At 43.0% G+C, this 21,405-nt stretch overlaps 1 protein-coding gene across 1 annotated transcript in view; it reads left to right on the plus strand.

Annotated features, from left to right (window-relative positions):
* MYO1E (myosin IE) overlaps positions 1-21,405 on the plus strand; it is a 160,244-nt gene that overhangs the window by 117,240 nt on the left and 21,599 nt on the right. Inside the window, exons 19-22 of the mRNA XM_083183808.1 lie at positions 8,081-8,225; positions 15,522-15,636; positions 15,811-15,980; positions 16,909-17,054. Of these exons, the coding sequence (XP_083039934.1) occupies positions 8,081-8,225; positions 15,522-15,636; positions 15,811-15,980; positions 16,909-17,054 (576 nt within the window). The remainder of the gene's footprint in view (positions 1-8,080; positions 8,226-15,521; positions 15,637-15,810; positions 15,981-16,908; positions 17,055-21,405) is intronic.

A 21,405-nucleotide genomic window follows, 5' to 3' on the forward strand; every position in this document is an offset into this window, starting at 1 on the left:
TTGATGACAGTTGTATATCATTCAGTGTGTATGAACGATAAAGATTTCATTAAACAAGATTGCCAGTGGTAAAGCAAGCTCCTTACCTATATCTTTTGAAATCGTTCATTGTGTATGCACTATGGGGGCTGTTCTAGTGGGAACAGCCATAAATCGCTGGGCATTCCCATACGCTACTGGGGCTGCCCGACGCCTCCGCCTGCTGTCCTGGGTGCACAGACACACACCATCTGTCCCCCGTGCGAGCGCATGGGGGATTAGAATAACCCCCTATTACCAGGACTTTACCCTTTGAGTGCCAAGGGAATGTGTCAAAATAGGTGTGAAAATTGCCAAGAAAACTTTTTTTTTATTTATTAACCCTTTGAGTGCCAACTTTGCTGTGAGATCCTCAAAATATCCATTAAAAACGCCAGCGCTGCTCACAGCGACTGTTCTATTGTTGGGTGCAATATTTAACTAAACTTCAATTAATTGACTTGGCTGTATTTGTATTTATCTATACTAAAAGAATAGTCGGTGTGAGCTGGTTATTTTGAGGAGCGCTGACAGGATAGTTGGCACTCAAAGGGTTAAAGTGGTCCAGGAAAGGTGGTGAAACTCCTTTTCCCTGCCAGGGGATGCAGTACACTTATGCACTGTCCATGTCGACATAGACACCTAGAAAACCTGAAAAATCGATTTGACCTTCTGTCGATGTTGACCTAGTATATGTCAACCACTTCTAGGTGTTAACCTACTCACTGCCGACAATAAGTGGTCGAACTTGTGACTGCCGACCCCTGAAAATGCATCTTCATCAACCTTTAACCTTTCAAATGTAATATTCTCTCTTTGCAGAAGTTGGGCAGATATGTGCAAAAATTTATATTCATTCTGCAAAGTCACAAATGAATAATAAAACAAACACTGTGCCTGATGATGATACAGGCAGAGAGGTCAGTGTGGTTTACCTTAGGGAATATATACGCATGTGCACCGGTACTGAAAGCTCATACCGCGGTTTTCTGTTCCAGCCATAAAAGTAAAAAGACTTCTCTATATTGGGTACAATAGCTCATCTGCCCACAACACATGTTATATGCTTTGAAGTTTGATGACCTTTGGATTTATCATCTTCCTTAAGGCAAGATATTGGTTATGTTTGATAAGAGAACTGTACAAATAGAGTAGCAATAATAAAAGGTAGTTTTATTATGGTCGGTTCTGCATGTAGTATGCTCTTTGCTTAACGACCTGGAATACAACTTCCTCTTCACACAGATAGGAGTAGTACATTTTACATAGCATATAACTACCCGCCAATAAATCTTATAGTAGTTGGTAAACATCTGTGCAATGGTTAACCACTGCGCTCTGTATTAACCTTGTTCATTGGACCTCAAGCAAATGTCTTTTAACAGTTGGTAGGATCTGCAAGCAAGAGCTCCTAGTCTTACAACATACTATGGGTTAGATGTATGAAGCAGTGATAAGGGGGAGAAGTGGCCCATGGCGACCAATCAGCATTGAAGTAACATCTATAATTTGTATAATATAAAATTATACAAAGCAGCTGATTGGCTGACATAGGCCACTTCTCCTTTATCAGAATCTGCTTTATTGCCAGAGGCCCTGGCTAAAGGGAGAGACAGCATGTGTGGGGGTGGGGGGAAAGAGTCTGTGGGCCATGGGGCCAGAGTTGGGCTGATAGAATAGCAGAATCTGCTCCCATGAGGGCCGTCACCGCTGGGTTTGCCCGGAGCTAGAGCATCGGGTGGGGGGCAGGCAGCCGCGGCCTGCGGGCTGGAAATCCCTTGTGGTCTCACTCTCAGCCGGGTGGCGCAGCCTGGTGACGGGTCATGCCAGGGCCGTCGCTGATGCCGCTGCCTGTTGCAGCTGAGGGGGCGGTCGTCTCGTCCTGCACCAGGGGAAACTTGGCAGTCCTCCTCGACGCTTCCATCCTCCTCACACATCCGCCTCCTCCGTTCACCTCCTATGCCACTGTTTAGGCTGTGCTTCTCCCTCCACCATCTCTGCTGCACTTGTCCCCTGGGGGATGAGGATGGGAGCTCGGAGGTCGGATCTCCACATGCATGCGACCATCCCCGGCCCCCACAGGATTTGATATCACTGCTTCATACATCTACCTCTAAATGTGCGCACATACCCTTGTAGTACTGTGAAGTGCAGAAGAGGGTATCTGAATGGCTTACAGACCATGTCTAGGTAGATAATAGATCAACACCAAAAGGTCGACATGTGCTAGATAAACATAGACAGAACGTCAACATAGCAATGTTCGACCCATGAAAAGGTTGACATTTTCACAAGTTTTTCACCATATTTTTGCTGTTTTTTTTATTTGGACTTTTTCATACTTTGCCATCCACGTGGACTAATATTGGGGCTCCAGGTACTCAAGTGTCGCCATTTACACAAAAAAAAACCCTGAGAAACTCATGTCTATTGTTTAATGTGTTGACATTTTTCATGGGGACGACTTTGTCACCTAGTGCATGTCAACCTTCTGCCACTGTTAACCAAGTGCTTGTTGATCTTTTGGTGTCTGCCTATTGACTGTCTACCTGTACATTATCTGTGCACTAATCCCTGCCGGAGGGGTGTGACCGCATGTAATGCAGACAGCTAACACTCAGCACTCGCCCACTGTGGAATGTGAAGAACATCAAAACATCTGACTTTTACAACTACATCCGTAACTAGGTCGATTTTATTAGATCTACATGTTGTATTAAGTTAAGGCAGCTATTTATTTGTCAGTATATAGATAGACAAAAATGTGTTTGTTTTAAAATATTGAAATAACATTTTCCAATAGATATATTGTTTTTATGGAGTGTTAATTATTTTTCTGTAGCATAGCTGAAAATAATACTGCTACATGGTTAAGATTATAGTAAACGAAAGGTGCCCATACACGTACCGATTATACGGTATGTTTTGTGCTAAAATAGCATCGCATGCAATGCGATGTGCGTGCGATGCGATCAAAACACAGTACAAAAAGTACGTGCAGCACATACTTTTTGTACTGTGCGTTGAGATGCCACGGGAGCGCGCATCTCAAAGCATACATCGCATTGGGAAAATCGGTGCGTGAATAGGCACCTTAAGGCTTTGTACACACTATGCTAAGTTCTTTGGTAGGTGTGTACCTCGGATTTGTGCATAGTTTACCAAACTGGTCAGCCAATAGGCTTGGTTATACACTTGAACACATCTAGTAGTTGTAACTTGTAATACAATGCGTTTCCAGCAGAAATAGATAAATAATCACTACAGTGTCAAAGTATTGTGTCAAAGTATTTTATGTCGGCAAAATGTAAGTGTAAAATATGTCCAAATGTAGCATATGTGCCAATCTTCCTCCAGGCAAGAACAATGGTATATGCGCAAAGTTAATGCTAGTAGAAAGTAGTAACATATGCTCCTGATTTTATTCAGGAAGAGTGGATTCATAGTGATGTCCATGTGTAAGCAAAAACAGAGTATCACAGGGTTTTGTGATATGACCCCCTTATCCGTTTATCAATCAACAGTATAGTATTGTAGAAGGGGTGTTCTACCACTTGACAATAAACAGGCAATAATTTGGGAAGAAGAAAAAAGATTGCCTAAGTGTGGTGCACCAGAGAAATAAGGACCAAAGTAAAATGTAACTTTTATTCTTTATATTTTAAACTGCGACATATAAAACCAAAAACATATAGGAGTGAGAGGACAAGGTAAGTGTATTAAAAAGGATATAAATCCTAACTTGTGCGGCCCCAGTGTTCCCCTATTATGCCCCTATCACATATAATTAGATTAAATCTGTAGTTCTTAATAAATAAATATATATATATATATATATATCTATCTATCTCTCTGGCCAGTCATGACAGCTAGTCACAAAGTATTCCGTGGGTGCTTGTATTGCTACCCACAGGTATAGGATGCAATCAACGCTTATCTGGAATAGGTATTCCCGTGTCTTTACCTTGCATGAGACTCAGAATTAATGGCTAATGTACGTCCCCATATATAATATGACACACTTGAAAGAGACCACAATATAATAATCATGAGAGAAGCCATTTTCTCTTGTTTTAGGAGTTATAATAGATGCTGACACTCTGTATTCTAGTCCTGAACCAGTAAAGTTATAGACCCCCACCCCCCACTTTACGATCAAGATAACATGAAGAAAGTCTCAGAGCATAGGAATGTCTTGGTACCAACAGACACCAAAAGAGGAGGGGGGCAGGAGGGTGAGCAGGACCCTGAAACAAAGAACCAGTCTCTCTCATGTATTGCTTATCTAAATAGGACGTATGGAAACTGTATATGTATGTATATATCCTTGGACAAAAAGACATGTGTTGGAATCGCAACTTGTGTGAGCGCACTTCATTTGTCTCTCAATCGATTGATATAAGTCTTACAGATCTATGAAGGACTTGATTAAAAGTGAAGTTGATCTTCGACACACTCATACCGTGCCTTTTAACATTTTTATGATATACCAACCTCCTATGTTTTCCGGATTCAAATCATTGTATTTATTTCCTTATTCCCCCACTGCCATCTAATATAAAGATTGATATAGCTGGCTGACGAGGTTAGTACAGATCAAAATGCATTAAAGGGGGGGGGGGGGACACTGGGGCTCACACACACTACGTGTGTATGGTCGACGTGCGTGTCGCTAACAGCTTCATCAGGACCTGTCTTCACCAGCTTTGTGCTGGTGAAGACAGACTGGAGTACAATCCTGACATGTGGGATAAGGGAAGACCGTCAACTGAAGATGCGGTCTGTAATCCTGATACAAGACCTTAGCCTGTGATGAGCATCTATTTTTTTCTTCAATTCCTCCTCCTCGTCTTTGCCAGCTCCTACAATAACGAGGTGACATTATCTCCTGCCTAAGTGCCTGCAATCTTCACCACCAAAATCTTCATTTTTCTTATTTTTCCGGAAGGACAATTCCATCTTGCACTTCTTTTCTTTGCATCATCTGCTCTTTCCACTCCCTAGATGTGCCACATGTTTGTGCTGCCCACTTGTGTTGCTTAGCTTGGACATCCAGCTACCTTGGTGCAACCTTTTGGCATAAAAACAATATTGTGAGATCTGAGGTGTTCAGAATAGACTGGAAATGAGTGGAAATTAATGTTATCCAGGTTAATATTACTGTAGGAACTAACAAAAAAACACATTGGGGCAGATGTAATAAGCAGCGTTAAGTGCTTTTTCTGCACTAACGCTAGTAAAAGTTTTTTAACAGCTTGTTAAATGAGTGAAAGGACACATTAACGTCTGCCTGAGGCAGCCCTGAACTTACCGTCCAGGTGCTGTCCTGGTTTTTCTTATTGCTTTTTTTTTTTATGTCTCAGGCAATGTATTATTGCCTTCACAGATGTAAAGCCGATCTATCCTTTTCACCGGGTGTGGTATGGGACTCCGACAGTCGGGATCCCGACAGTCATTATCCCGAAGTCGGGATCCGGACTGGCCAGAGTCAGACAGCATGGCGAGTGCAAAAAAGGACCTTGCAGGCACGGTGGCTCGCTACGGGGGTTGTGGACCCCCACGAGAGAAAATAGCGGGTGGCCGTCGGGCACCCGGCTGTCGGCGTTTTGACAGTCGGGATCCCGACATCGGGTAAATGATTGTCGGGATCCCGACGGTCGGGAACCCGTCCGGCACCCCTTTTCACCAGCCCCGGGCTGGCGTTGCAGTGATTGTGTACTTTTTTTTCAATTAAAAATTTATATGCAGCCTACCAGGAGGATGGGGGTGGCTGCCGCGGGCAGGGGAACGGGGGCAGCTGCCGAGGGCAGAGGGACGGGGCCTGGGGAAGTGGATACTGCGTTGGGGGGAAAGGGGAGGAGATGCTGACGGCAAGGGGGCGGGATACAGTGGCCGGGAAGGGGGGGTACGGGAAGCTGATAGCAGAAATACGTCATAAAGGCAATACATTTTTAAAGTTTCGGCAGAGTGCAGGATGCGTAGGTAGGAGTAGAAAGCTGGTGGTGAGCGGAGCAGCTACAGCACTTCTTCCACCCACCTGCCAGACCTGCACCCTGCTAGAAGCATGTGGACCCTGCCATATCCTGGAGCACCATCCTGGGAGTGCAGCTTGGAGGAGCTAGACTGACACTGTGTTCTCGGACCTGGGCAATGCTGCAGAGCATTGCGGCCACCAAAGAGTGCTGGAGCTGCTCTTCCCTGAGGATGCAAAGTGCTACTATGAGGACATGCTCCAACACTGTGCACTGTGCAGTCAAGACGGCTGAGGAGACTGAAATCACCAATTAAAAGCTTTCTAAAGCCACACATGCGCAGTGCAGGGGGAAGCCAATGTAAAATAGAGATGAAAAAGAAAATACAGAACAAAGGAGATCTAACGATTATCGGTAATGACTAACTACATCATAATACATTAGGGGGAAAAGGGTGCCTGCTTCTCCACGTTAAGGCAGGAGAAGCGGGAAACGAAAATTCAAAAATTTAAACTGGATGTTAATATATCTGCCCCATTATGTCATTTTAGCAGTTTCTATCATTTATTTCCCAACAAAAAAAATACAGATCCAAAACCCGGGAGGTTGGTTTTGCCAAAAACAATCCAGATCCAAAACCCAAATGAAGATACAAAACACAAAAAGTGTCCGTTGCACATCCCTAGTTTAAGCCTAAAATGTAAAAGGGCAATGATTCTACTAGAGCACGGGTGTCAAACACAAGGCCCGCGGGCCAAATCCGGCCCGCCAGACCTCGTCATGTGGCCCGCGCGAGGAGATAGCACGCAGGGGCAGTGTGTGTAAAACAGGAGTGCTGCGAGCTGCGTCCACGGCCGCCTTACATGTTCCTCCACTGTCGGCGGCCATGTTCCTGTAGGCACATATGTATGTGGCTACAGAAACATGGCCGCCGGCCTCCACGGCTTAGTGGAGGAGGGCCCGGCCGCCTGTTTCCTCTGATGCCCGGCAGTGACAGACACTGGGTGGGGACGTCATGACGATGACGCCGCCCGCCCACGCGTCTGTAGAGAAGTAGGAGCAGGCAGGGAAGCTGGACCGGGAGTCGGGGACAGTGTGGCCGCAGCAAGCAGTGAAGAAAAGCTGGAAGCCGCAGCAGCTGTAGGACAGACGGAGAAACAGTAAGTGAGGATGAGGATCACACTCACAATAAAAAAATATATATATATCTGCTGTTTCCTGAGGTGTCCCTGTGTATAATAATAATAATAATAATAATGCCATGACACCACAGGCTGCTCCTCCTGTATAATCATTTATGTGTCATGGCATTACTTTTATTATATTATACAGGGGGAGCAGTCTGTGCTGTCATGGCATTATTATTATACAGGGGGAGCAGCCTGTGGTGTCATGGCATTCATTTTATATTATACAGGGGGAGCAGCCTGTGGTGTCATGGCATTATAACTAATCAGGGGGACCTACAGATACAACCGGCCCTTTGAGGGTGACCAAACTGCTGAAGCGGCCCCCGATGAATTTGAGTTTGACACCCCTGTACTAGAGAAATAGTACAAAAAAAAGTTTACTAAATGTTTATTAAAATTATATTTTGGTTTTATAATCCAAGTGGAACAATTAAAGACTTTTTTTTTGAGTTATCGCAGGTATTCCAACTGTTCTAGGCACTGCTGCAAATGCGGATGGATGGTTTGAATTGCAAACCTCACAAATCATTTCAATGGTATTTGGGTTCATTCTCTTTCAATTACTTCTCTCAACTTATTGATTGTTTCTGGTTTTGTGCTAGAAACCTTATCTTCTGATTTATCTCGAAAGAATATTCCAGAGGTGTTAGATCTGGGGAAGTAAATAGTGTGAGTTATAGAAAGTCATGTGTATACAGATTGTTTGCACAATAATGTATGTATTTAGTAGCCAACGTTAATGTAGTCACAAACAAAATATGGACTCAACACAAAATGAAGAACCTCATTGGCATAGTGGAGATCATGGTTACCCGATAATATATGCACAGGAGTTTTACAGAAGACCGTAAGTACTGGAAACACTAATACTTACATGTGTTTGAACTTTTATATCTACAGATATGCTATTCTGACCAAAGAGACTTGGCCTTCCTGGCGAGGAGATGAAAAGCAGGGTGTCCTCCACTTACTGCATTCTGTTAACATGGAGCCCGATCAGTTCCAACTTGGAAAAACCAAAATATTCATCAAAGCTCCTGAGTCGGTGAGTAGACTCCTGATTTCTAATGACTAAATGATATGTAGTATGACTGAGATTATTGTCAAGCTCTCACGGATTTACCTGTTGCGTCAATAGAAGTAGATCAATGCAAACTGAGCTGGCTCATTGGCTAAATCCCTACTTAACAGCCAGTGTAATAGTGGTATTATTCAGGTCACATTAGTTGGTCAGTTTAATATTTATGTTTTCCACAGTCAATTATATTGAAGTTAAAAATGCTGGATTAAATTCTATGGGGGTTATTCAATCTGTGGCGATATTTCCCAACAGGAGAAATATCGTCACTCGCCTATTTAATTCTGCCGTTTATGATAACAATGCTGCCGTTGCCACCGTCATTGGAGGCTGTCCGATCCGACTGTTTTTTAAAGTCGGATCTGTTATGTCAGAAACGGACGTGGATTGTCGAATTCACGGCCGTTTTACTACAATTCGCGGCAGTTTTCGATGATTTCAGGACTTCATTAAATACCAACATTTGAATTAGTGTCAGAAGCCGGCGAACACTGACCATTAATATTCATTAGACCAGCATGGCACACTATATGGTTTTCTGGATACAGGACAGGGGAAAGCACAGGATTTAAACAATGTTCCAATTATTTGGGGTTTGGCTGTGACAGGAATGAGGAGACTCAAAGCCAAACGCCACTTTTATAACACATGGATGCACATCACCGGCTGCCCCATATTTTGGGTCGCAGCGGCTGCATGTGATGTTAAGTAGTCACCATGGACCTCACCAGGCCACTGCTAGAAAACACTCAGGCCTACCTCTCCAGTGGTCCATTGCCAACCCCGTCTATACATGGTCTACCCATGTGTAGATTTTACCCAAAGGCTCGGTTGTGTGTATAATTATTGTCCTGTTACCTATTGGCACAGATAGCTTAGATAAGAATGAAATACAACCATAATAAAGACTGCGCTGGATGGATTTATATGGTTGTATTTAATGTCTGTTTGTAAATTAAGGGACTGAGCTATTCCCTTTTATAGAGATGCTGCAGAATTTTATCAAATATTATTACCTAGGACTGGTCTTTCCTGTATAGCGCAAGTACACTCTATATCTTTTAGTTGACATAAAACTGATCTTTTAGTTGAGAATAGGGCTTTTGCTCTATCGGTCAAAGTATCTCTGCCAGCAATAGCCACTGCATGGATAAGCATATTTAACCAGGGTCACGGCGCTAAACCAGAAATGTGACGTCGTCCTCCTCATGACCTGGACATGCCCTATTCCGATTCCTCTCTGTCCAAGGTTAAGTGCTATAGTTTTAGTTTTGTCCTAGTCAACATCTGTGCAACAGAAGTAAGTAGCCATGTATCAGTATGGGGCACAAGATATTGTGGGGCTGTGTATTTAGAAACTACTGTCTAGTTTAGTTACTAGACCCGTATTTACAGCAGGGTTTGCATTTGTGTTTGCAGACTGAGTGATCCAAATGCTGTAACACTAGACATGTGCTAGTCTTCATTCTTTATTCACATGTTCACTGCATCTGAGTAAATAGAAAGTACATGTCCTAGTTACTGACATCTGGGAAACAAAATTTCAGTTAAACTCCAACATCACTGATACAACACACTTAGGGCAGTATTCAATGCAGCCGGCGAGGGGGTTTAAATGGCTAAGATCGCCGAAAACAAGCGACCCTCGCCATTTAACCCCCACACCAGCCGCTCACCATGTTCAATGTTTTCCCGGGGGAAGGATTCCCCCAAACAGCGAGGCTCAAGGCTAATGCAGGCAGCTCGCTGATTTAGCGGCCGTACACACCGTTTCCACGTCTCTGTAAAAACCCAGTGAAGTGGAAACAGCGTGTACAGGGGGGTCAGTTGAATACTGACTGTGCGAGCTGTGACAGCGTGCAGTCAGCACTACTCACTGTATGCAAACATCAGAGCTTCGTCTAAGTGGTTGAACATTTAGTACAGTACATATAAAACACTGCAACAGAACCCTTATGGATTGCAACATAGGTAACATTGATCCTTATTGCAAATGTCACCAGCATGCAAATAAATAATGGCTCGTGGGCAACAAAACCTATGCATGCTGTGTCCTTCATTTATAGTACAAAACCCATAACAGTCATTTATAAGCCCTTCGTGTCATTTGTTGGCTTGCTTATGTAAATATCACTACTTATCAGTTATCACATAATGGTACCCTTAGGCAACAGTTAACTCTTGATAGCCACTAGCTGAGTTGCAGAACACCCCACTGATGTGGGGGGGATACGGTCGAATTATCGACCACACTTAGGTCGACAGCCATTAGGTCGACAGAGGTGACAAGGTCGACATGGGTTTAGGTCGACATAGTGTTAGGTCGACATGGGTTAGGTCGGAAGGTCGACACGTTTTTTTTTTTAACTTTTTTTTTTTTTGAGCCGTCATGTATTTCATGCCCTACCATCCACTAGGGCATGGTGGGAGAATAAAATAGTGTGCCCGAAGCATAGCGAGCGGTTGCCTTCCAACTGTGTCCATGTCGACTGTGTCGACATTAGGGTAAAAAAAATGTCGACCTTGTCCTGTGTCGACATAGACACCTGTCGACCTTCCCCCCCCCCCCAGTTGTCCCAACGGTGTCGACCTTACTGTGGTCGATAAAATTATCCACACCCGTTTGTGGGCTACATATTTCCTGTGCAGCACACTGGACCATTATTTGTATGTGTAATAAGCGGATGGAGTGTTTTTTGCAGTATAGCCAGCTTTAACCACTATTGTGTTTTCATTGGAAAGGTTTCTGCTCATGTGTTCTGAAACAGATATTCTGGTGGCCTGATCAGATGATGTCAACAGTTAGATCTTCACCTTGTAAAATACAAGATTTAGTTCTTAGTTAAAAAAAAAAAAGTTATTGTAAAGAGCTAAGGGAGTACTCATTTAGCTGTTATAGTGATGTAGCTGTTATTGATCATTTATCCTGCACAAATACTGTACTATCCTTTTTTGTACTTTCAGAGCACTTTTTGCAGATTTTGGTTAGTCTGTATGAGGCAGGCAAACCAAACCCCCGATAACTTCTGTATATCAGTGCTAATTGAATAGCCCCCAGCAACAAAGGAGAAGAGAGTAGAGGTAGAATCAGAAAGATGGGATAGGAAGCTGTACATGTGGGTACATTTAAGAGGGGGGGATAGGAAGTGGAGAGAGAAGTCTGATGCCACAGCTGAAAACGTCAGGATTGGTTGTTAGCATGAATTTGGGGGGGCTGTAGTGGAAACTGACAATGACGCAATCCCTGGTTGGAACAACTTCCTCTCTGCTTCTTCCTACTAAATCAGACTCCTTCAATCAATCCAAAAAGCAACAGAAGACTGCTATATTAACCCAGATCATTTCAACAACTTAACTTGTAACATTTAAAATTTGTTATATCGATTAAGTTATTCAAGAATTGTGCATATTTTACCACAAGCAACTCACAAAACTTTCAGAAAATTCTGTATGTTTATTATATCCATTTATCCTTTGGGTGCCGGACGGGGTCCTGACAGTCGGGATCCCGATAGGCATTTACCCGACGTTGGGATCCCGACTGTCAAAACACTGACAGCGGGGTTCCCAACAGCCACCTGCTATTTTCCTTCGTGGGGGTCCACGACCCCGTAGAGGGAGAATAGAATAGGTGGCTCACGTAGCGAGCCAAAGCACCCGCAGCGTGGCGAGCGCAGCAAGTCCGCAAGGGGCTTAGTTGCGCTCACCATGCTGTCTGGGTCCCGACTGTCGGACCCCTGTACCACACCCTATCCTTTTGTTATAGAAAAAAAAATAGGTTCTCCAATCTAAAAAAACCTGATGCTTCTGCAATGTTTTATTCTGTCTGTATTTTGTGGGAGAAAACACCCAAGTACAAATCATACTTGCCTACTTTTATTTATTTATTCTATTTATTTATTAACCGTTTCTTATATAGCGCAGCATATTCCGTTGCGCTTTACAAAAGGAGACAGTGATACAACAAACAGGGTATTTACATACAGTCAAAAGGTCTTCTCGCAAGCTTACAATCTATAGGGAAATAGGCAATGATACTGTATGCATCTGTTGCATCAATTACACCAGAATGCAAGGTTCCTTGACTGGTTTTGGAATTTGAAAAGCTTGCCTGAATAGATGAGTTTTCAGGGAACGCTTATAGGTTTGGAGACTGGGGGAGAGTCTTATTGTGCTTGGGAGGGCATTCCACAGAGTGGGTGCAGCCCGAAGAAAGTCTTGCCATCGGGAATGGGAGCGAGTAATAAGTGTGGATGAGAGACGCAGATATTGAGAGGAGTGTATAGGTCGGGTTGGAAGATATTTTGAGATAAGAGAAGAGAGGTATGTTGGTGTATTTTGGTTTATGGCCTTGTAAAATAATTTTGTATTGAATACGGTAGAATACAGGTAACCAATGAAGTGACTGACCGAGTAGATATGCAGAGGATGAACGTCTGGCTAGGAAGATTAGCCTTGCAGCTGCATTCATGATGGACTGTAGTGGTGAAAGTCTGTATTGGGGAAGGCCAATAAGGAGACTATTGCAATAATTATTGTGTGAGATGAGAGCATGGATTAGAGTTTTTGCAGTGTCTTGTGTAAGGAAAGGGTGAATTTTAAATGTTTTTTAGCTGCATGTGGCATGATTTTGAGACAGATTGAATGTGGGGTACAAAGGAAAGTTCAGAGTCAAGGATAACACCTAGGCAGCGAGCTTTAGAGGTAGGAGTGCTTGTCATATTCTCAACAGCAATAGAGATATCAGGTTGGTAACTACTATTTAAAGGTCGGAAATATAATTAATTCTGTTTTTGAGATATTAAGTTTGAGGGTTAGAATCCTGGAAATTATAGTACAATGCACCGTGCTTGAGAGCATAGTCTGCTTAAAGGGCATGTTTAGCTCCATATATGGATGTGTCTATGCTTAAATGCTTGTTATTGCAAGATATATATATAATATAATGTCTAGTGTCCATTTGTGTATCGAAACACTGCAATTTGTTTGCAGCGAGTGAAGCTACATCTTTCTCTCTCACACATGTACAAAACAGAGGCAATCACAAGGTAGCAGACTAGCTTTCGAAACATTTGCTTTGCGCGGGCTTACTAGTATTTCTATATATCATTACTAACCATATATTTTGGGACGTTTTGCAAGTATTTACTAACATTGCTGCCTAGGATATGGGGTTTCTTGCTTGCAACTATCTATGTTACGTGATATTTAATTTCTTCTCACTCTGCACTGTATACATTATTGGTGTGATGTGTATGCAATAAATTCCAAATTCAATTTGACCTTGTGTAAATTTATCCCTAAGCATTAAAGTATGTTTTCAGTGTATAAGTTTTTCTTATGGTCAAAACTTGACTGTCTGCAACTTGTAGTCACTATATCTATATTTATTAGATGCGCAGTTTTCTATACCATTGTTGCATTGTCCAAATCTGTGTATAGGCACCAGATACTCTAATTAAATAAATGTGCGTTACTAAAGAAAGATTACTAGAAAAATGTATTATCCTTACAGCTAACTTCAGCAGCTACATGCTTTGGGTCAGTGCACACCAGCACAGATAAGACCCTGTATGATCATTTTTCTCCTGTCGGGTTCCCACAAGGGGGAAATAATGAGGGGAATCAGCAGAGACTCTTTACCTGAGCAACTACAGCGAATCACAGTGATTACAGCAAATCACTGTTCTTGTAAAGAATCTTCTTAGTGGCACCCCTGGCAGAATCTTAACAATCCATGAATTTAGAAGGTCAATGCAGGGCAGTAGGAGATTTATGACTGAAACCTAAGCCTACTGCAGGATGCGGGAGGGTAGGCACCTATGGTTCAAATCAGAAAGGACAACAATAAAAGCGAAGTCTCTGTTTTCCTTCAGCTTTAAGCTGATTTAGTAGAAATTTCTGACTTTTGTGGCCTGACTCAAAACCAGCAATGATTTCTTATGCACTATATTTAGGCCTGTAGAAGAAAAAAAACCTTCCAGATGGCTCCTACCACACTTTGTATCCTGTGAGGAATGTGTGTAATGTATAGGCAGCATAAAAAGGAACTTGATATAACCTTTCCTCATGTTCTTAGGGTGAGTCCTTTTTCAGTGGGGGTCATTTTTGTATTATACAAACCTTCCGAATTAACAAAGAACTGGGGATATCACAACACACTGTTAAGGGAGGTTACTGGCTAATTAATACAATAATGCTCTCCCTATTAAACATTTTGTGGATGTTTGAAGTCATGGAGGAGTTCTGTGAATATACAATAGTACAAAGCTGTCAAGACTCCCCGCAATACAGACACAGTCCTCCTGGGGCAGCAACTGTACCATGCCTCATCCCTGGCCGCTGCTGTGCGAATTCGCACAGTGGCCAATTATCGACACAATGCGCATGTGTACGGCCCATGGTGCGCATGTGTGATGCCTGCTAGCGAAGAAATCTTGCCACTTTTTTTCCTTTCCTAGCTGTTTGCAAGATGATTGGCAGGTAGTAGTTGTCTGGGGTGTTTACCGACCATTTGGTGGGAGTGCTAAGAAAAATGCAGGTGTGCCATTCCTAGGGGATGGTGTGATGTCATCCCCAGGCCTCATATGCCTGTATATATTAGATGTGCAGGATCTTATTGGCTATCCCAAATCACATGACAGTTGTTGATAGCCAATAAGATCCTGCTTTGAAATCAGAGTAAATTGGAGGAAATCAGAGACTGCACATCTCTAGTATATATATCCGCCACTGAGTAAGTCTCTGGCTACTCCTAGCTTACAATTGCTGGTGCCCAAAGGAAAAATCCATTTGATGGTGAGCCTGTAACGAAGAAATTATGGACATTTTCACTCTGCTGTGAATTCTTTGCTAGGCGTACACATCCAGTTGCAACGCAAACGGATGCATTTGCAAGGTGGGATTTCACTATAGCAGGGAGGTGACTACCTGATTGCTGGATGCTGCTAATTCGCACAGCAGCGGGGGTCTGAATTACCCCAATCAGTGAGAAAATGAGAAATCACTGTACTGTATATAATGTTGTGTATAGTTATTTTCTGAATATGGTTTTGTACTCTTTAAAGTATATTTAATCTAACATCTTTACCTTTTGCAACTGTTTACCTATATACCTTTAATTATAAGAGTATACATAAGCTAATAATTGTATTGGTTGGAAAAAGTGAGACTGTTTGAACATGATGTACTGTGCACATGAATATATCAGGCTGATAATGAACGGAGATGTTGATATGACACGCACCTTCTTTCTGTGTTCAGTTGTTTCTCCTGGAGGAGATGCGGGAGAGGAAATATGACGGTTATGCCAGAACAATTCAGAAAGTCTGGAGGAAGTATGTTGCCCGGAAGAAGTATGTTGAGATGCGAGAGCAAGGTTGGAAACCACATCATATCTCTTTATTTCTCTCTCTATATCTAGATCTATATCTATGACTACATCTCAGAAATGAACTACCCCTAAATATAGTCGAGGGTTAATTATTACTTTGGAAGTTTATGCAGCATTGTATCATATGTTTGGTTAACGATGTCTGCCTCTTATTTTCAGCCTCTGACCTTTTTCTCAACAAAAAAGAAAGAAGACGTAACAGCATCAACAGGAATTTCATTGGTGACTACATTGGCATGGAAGAGCACCCGGAACTTCGTCAATTCTTGGGAAAACGAGAAAAGGTCGATTTTGCAGACACTGTTACAAAGTATGACCGAAGGTCTAAAGTAAGTTTATCAGCCCACTTGTTAGGTGTTTTGTTTTTGTTATCACTTCTGCATTACAAAAAAAAGAAACTACTAACAAATATTGAGATAAGAAGAGTGAAACCGTTATAGCAAAATAAACAGGCACTGCAGGAATTTAGTAATCCGTGTAATTTACTGCAACATTTTGTATGCCACCTAACCAGGAGATGATTGGGCATACCAAAGCTGTCTAGTTGGTAACCTCTATAAATTACCATTCCAATATAATTTGCTGTATACCCACAATCTCTCCTATACAGTACAAGGGACTGTGCACTCCACAAAAAAGGGTGCGATCTCACAAGGAAGGAACGTGGTGACACAATAGTACCCCTATGTCAAATTGCACCATACAGTAGCACAATCTTATTCACCTTACACTGCATGTAGTGCCCCCTGATTGATCTTACACCACATAGTTGTGCCCTTTATTCACATTACGGTACACATTAGTACCCCTTATATGCATTATGCTACACATTAGTACCCCTAATAAGCATATGCTACACAGTAGCATCCATTATATATGTTATGCCACACAGTAGTACCCATTATTCACAATGCATGCAGTATTAGTGCCCCATACTGTAAACCCACTGTAGTAGCACCCATTATTCTCAATCCCTGCAGTATTATTGCCCCATATGCCCATAGAAGTATTGCTACATATGCACATAATGCCCACAGCAATAGCACCATTTATGTTATGCAACACCCTTCTAAACAATGCCTACAGTAGTGCTCATTCTATGAAATGCACACAGAAGTAGTGCTCTTTAAATATAATGCTTACAATAGTAGTATGAATATCTTTAAATGCAATTTTAAGGATATTTTAAGATTTTTACAATTTACAGAATCATTCAGATACCTAGATAAGCATGAAAGCTATTTGCCTGTATTTCAGGGAACAAAAAGGGATCTTATCCTTACACCAAAGTCTGTGTACCTCATTGGAAGGGAGAAAATGAAACAGGGCCCTGAGAAGGGAATGGTGAAGGAGGTTGTAAAAAAGAAGATCGACGTGGAACGTATTCTTTCTGTTTCTCTAAGGTCAGTGTCTATATCTAGCAAGGGAAATTATGAGGTAAAATTGGTGTGCACTGTGCAGAATGAGTGACTTTCCTTCCTTTGTTTTTCTTTATCATTGTCTTGTTTCCAAATAGCAATGCAAATCAAGAAGAATAAGCAGAGCCCAAAATGGCTTCTCTTGTTTCTTGTGCTTGGCTATTAATGTCCAATGGTCTCATGTTTGTGGGACTTGTGTGATGGAGATGGTAATGTGCTATACAGAATTTTGGGTACTTGTTTCCTAGAACGGCCACAATCGTGAGGGATCGTGGCTCTTAATTAAGGGACACGATCCTCCCGATGTGGCCGATTTTTTACTAATTTTTCACTTTGATTGACAGAAATCGGGTCAATCGGTCGGTCGCGACCAATTAAAATCGGCCGCGATGCGACCGACCGATTCACCCGATTTTTCCATAGACTTCAATGTTAAAAAATCTTTTAACATTGAAATCGGTCGGTCTTGTGCCATTATAATGGCACAAGATGAGATGGACTTGATTAAGTCCATCTCACATAGGGAAAAATGATAAAAAAGGTGAAATGGGTCAATATGACCCATTTCACATTTTTTATGTGCCCGCCATGACCCCACGATAGACGTGAACCCGAAGCGTGGCGAGCGCAGCGAGCCCGCGAGGGGCGGCGGTACGCGTCCTCCGACCTTTTCATTCCCCTACTATCCACTAGGGCGTGGAGTGAGAATATAATAGTGTGGCGAGCGCAGCGAGCCACCGAGCCCGAAGCGTGGCGAGCGCAGCGAGCCCCGCGAGGGGACGCGTATACCTGTGAAGTTATACGCGTCCCCTCGCGGGGCTCGCTGCGCTCGCCACGCTTCGGGCTCGGTGGCTCGCTGCGCTCGCCACACTATTATATTCTCACTCCACGCCCTAGTGGATAGTAGGGGAATGAAAAGGTCGGAGGACGCGTACCGCCGCCCCTCGCGGGCTCGCTGCGCTCGCCACGCTTCGGGTTCACGTCTATCGTGGGGTCTAGCCCACTTACTAACATTTGGGGGGGCAATTCCAAAAAATCGGGTGAAAAAAAATAAAAAATCGGGTGAAAAATCGGTCGATCGCATCGCATGCGACCAAATCGCATGCGATGCGACCGACCGATTTTTTATCTTCCGACCACAACGATCTAAATCGTTGTGGCCGTTCTAGGAAACAAGTACCGAATTTTGTATCAGGTCGATTGCTCGACAGTGTCTAGGTCAACAGCCAGAAAGTTGACCACTATCGGTCAACAACCAATAGGTCGACATGGTCTAGGTCAACATAGTCAAAAAGAGGTGTGAGTGAGGATGGAGGTGGTGAGAAAGGAGGTTGGGCAGGTCAACATTGTCAAAAGGTTGATTTGTTAATTTTCGTCACAGAAAAATGTTGACGTTTTTTTTTTTTAAAATTGAATTACTAACCATCCCAGTGGGCATAGGGGAGAATATAATAGTGTCGAAAGAATGGCGAGCGCAGCACTAATATGGTGTCCATGTTGACATAGACGGCAAAACCATGAAAAAGATCAACCGTTTCTTGTGCTGACCATTTACATGTCGGCATATTGCTTGTTTTAGCCTTTTGTCAATGTCGACCTAGACCATATCGACCTGTTGACCTGTTGACCTTATGATCCATATAATTTAGCACTTACAGCAGCTGGGGATTATCACATGTGGATTGGGGGCTCTGCAATCTTCTACCAGATGATGCTCTATTTTGTTGCCTACTGAGTTCTCCTGGCTCGGAGGTCATAAACTATTCTTCTCTAGTTACTGTCATAGATCTTTAATATTCTTACATTACACTGCCAGCAATCTGGGGTTTTACTTTGTCAGAAAGGGTCCTTTAAAAAAAAAATAAAAGTAGCAGGGATATGGATCATTAGGTTGACTGGGGCAAACTCAATAGGTTGACCACTAGTGGTTGACACAGGAATGTTGATGTGCACTAGTTCGACATGGACAAAAGGTTGACACATGAAAAGGTTGATATGAGTTTGTGTGTATGACAACATCTGCCAGTATAGGTCGCCATGGCGAGCTTAGTTTGCCATGTTTTGGGGACTTTACCGTTCCCAATTGTAGTCCACATGGATCATAGTATGGACAAGTTATCTGAGTGAAAACAATCGTGAAAAACTCATGTCGACCTTTTTCAAGTGTTGACCAATGTCATGTCGACATATTTCTTGTACCGACCTTTTGTAATGCACCTATGTGTGGCAACATTGTCAACCCAGCCATAAGCCAGGTCCAATTGCAAGTTTGAAAAGTAGTTTTGGCTAGGTTGCATCAGTGGTCGGCTGAATTGTTATACAATGCCCTCCTACCTCCATGTCGGTTTGTATCTACCCAGTTTGTTTAATCACTGTTGTTTCCAATTGTAAAGCGCAACGGAATATGTTGCGCTATATAAGAAACTGCACATAAATAAATAATTCAATGATGCTTTACCTTCTACTAGGGCAATGGAACCAAACAATGGGCTATGACTGCTCCATTAAAGCAATTTGATGATGAGTGTTGCAGTATTAGTGGACAAATTACTGTCACGGCCTTCATTTGTATTGCTCTGTTTATAGCGACAAAATGTTTTTGGTGGCAAACGCCATTATATTTACCTTTCACAATATGACTTTCTAAGGAGCCCAATCATGTTCCCCTCAACTACATAAAATGTTTTCATTGGGAGCAAATGCTGAGCGGTCATTAGACTGTCCTGCACTTGCTCAAACAGGATCCATCTGTGGCTGCAGTAGATACACTTCTGTGTATTGACCCAGGCTGCACATACATCGAGCGGTCTGTCTGCTCATGCACCATATGCTCGATCAATTATGTACCGATATGCTCAGCGACGGCAGTTTGCTACTATGTAGAGAATAATGGTTTCCTGTAATGCTTGAGTAATAGTGAATTACTTCCATTAATACAGTGTTAAAGCTAAAATACCTTTCAGAATGCCATTTGTGGTTTATTTGGCTGGTTTTATTCATGCTGTGATATTAATCCACCCTCCAATGATGATGGTGATATTATTATTATTATTATTATTATTATTATTATTATTATTATTTTCCTTGGTTATTTTTTGTTTTTTTTACTCAATGATTTACAATTCTTTTTTATCTTCACATTATGGCAGGTATTCAATGCTGTTTGCGAGTGGTGACAGCGAGCAGAGCTTCCTGCTCGCTGTCACCACTCACCCTGATAGCATTCAACACAGCCTCCGCATCCGCCAATTCCCCCTCGCTCCGTTTTTTGAGCGAGGGGGAATTGGCGGATGCGGCTCCAGAAGCAGCGAGACTCGCAGCTAAAAACTGCGAGGTTTCTGCAGTAGCCGCGGGTCTCGCTGTTTTGGGGAATTCTCGCCGTCCTGTGACGGCGAGGATTTCCCCAGAAGGTTGAATAGAGCGAGCGGCCGGCGCGGGGGTTAAACAGCGAGGATCGCTGGTTTTCAACAATCCTCGCTGTTTAACCCCCTCGCCAGTCGCTCGCTGCGGCATTGAATACCCCCAATGTGACTACTATGACAGCCAGTCTCATGTTATATGATGTCGCGAACACACCCGCTAAACAGTTTCCTCTATGATGCTTTAAGAATTGGGTAATAACAGTCCATTCTTCTGCAGTGCCACAAATTCTGAGACTGTGCCGCAGGGGTGGTGTCCGTATTATGCAAAACATGCTACCATGATTTGGTGATCCTGATGATGTCGACTATACTTTGCTGCAATCAGTCCCCTGGAAACATTCCCTAGGAGCAGTAATCTGGATTTAGCTACTGGGGTGTACTAATGAGAAAATGGGGTAAAAGCCCCATGCGTTTGGGGTTTTACCTAATTTTCTGTATATATTTTACCAGTGCTACCATGATTTGTAGTGCGCCCAAGATGTCTGCTTTACCTAGTACACCCATGGGTTGGATGAACAATGGATAGATCTGATGGTTATCTTGGTTTTAGCATAATATTGACACCATCCCTGCTGCGCAGTCTCGTAATTTGTGGCATTGCAGCGCGCTCTCTCTTTCCTCCTGTGCTTTTCTTAGAATATATATATCTGCCACCCTGATAACTGCCTTAGGGTGATATTCAATCGCCGTCGAGCATCTCCCGTGGGGGAGATGCTCGACGGGCCCTATTCAATGCTGTCTTCCCCGACAGCATTGAACAGGGTTTCCTGGCAGAACAAGCCCGACATCTCTAGCTGTCGGGCTCGTTCTGCCGAGAACAGCCGGGAAGTGACGAGCTGCCGGCTGCATCTCGTCACTTCCCGGCCGCAACTCGTGGCCACGCCCCCTTCTCGTCCCGCTGCAGGCGGGACATT

This window comes from Crinia signifera, chromosome 4 (genome assembly GCF_055691185.1).
Source record: "Crinia signifera chromosome 4, ASM5569118v1, whole genome shotgun sequence".
In the NCBI taxonomy this organism is placed as follows: domain Eukaryota; kingdom Metazoa; phylum Chordata; class Amphibia; order Anura; family Myobatrachidae; genus Crinia; species Crinia signifera.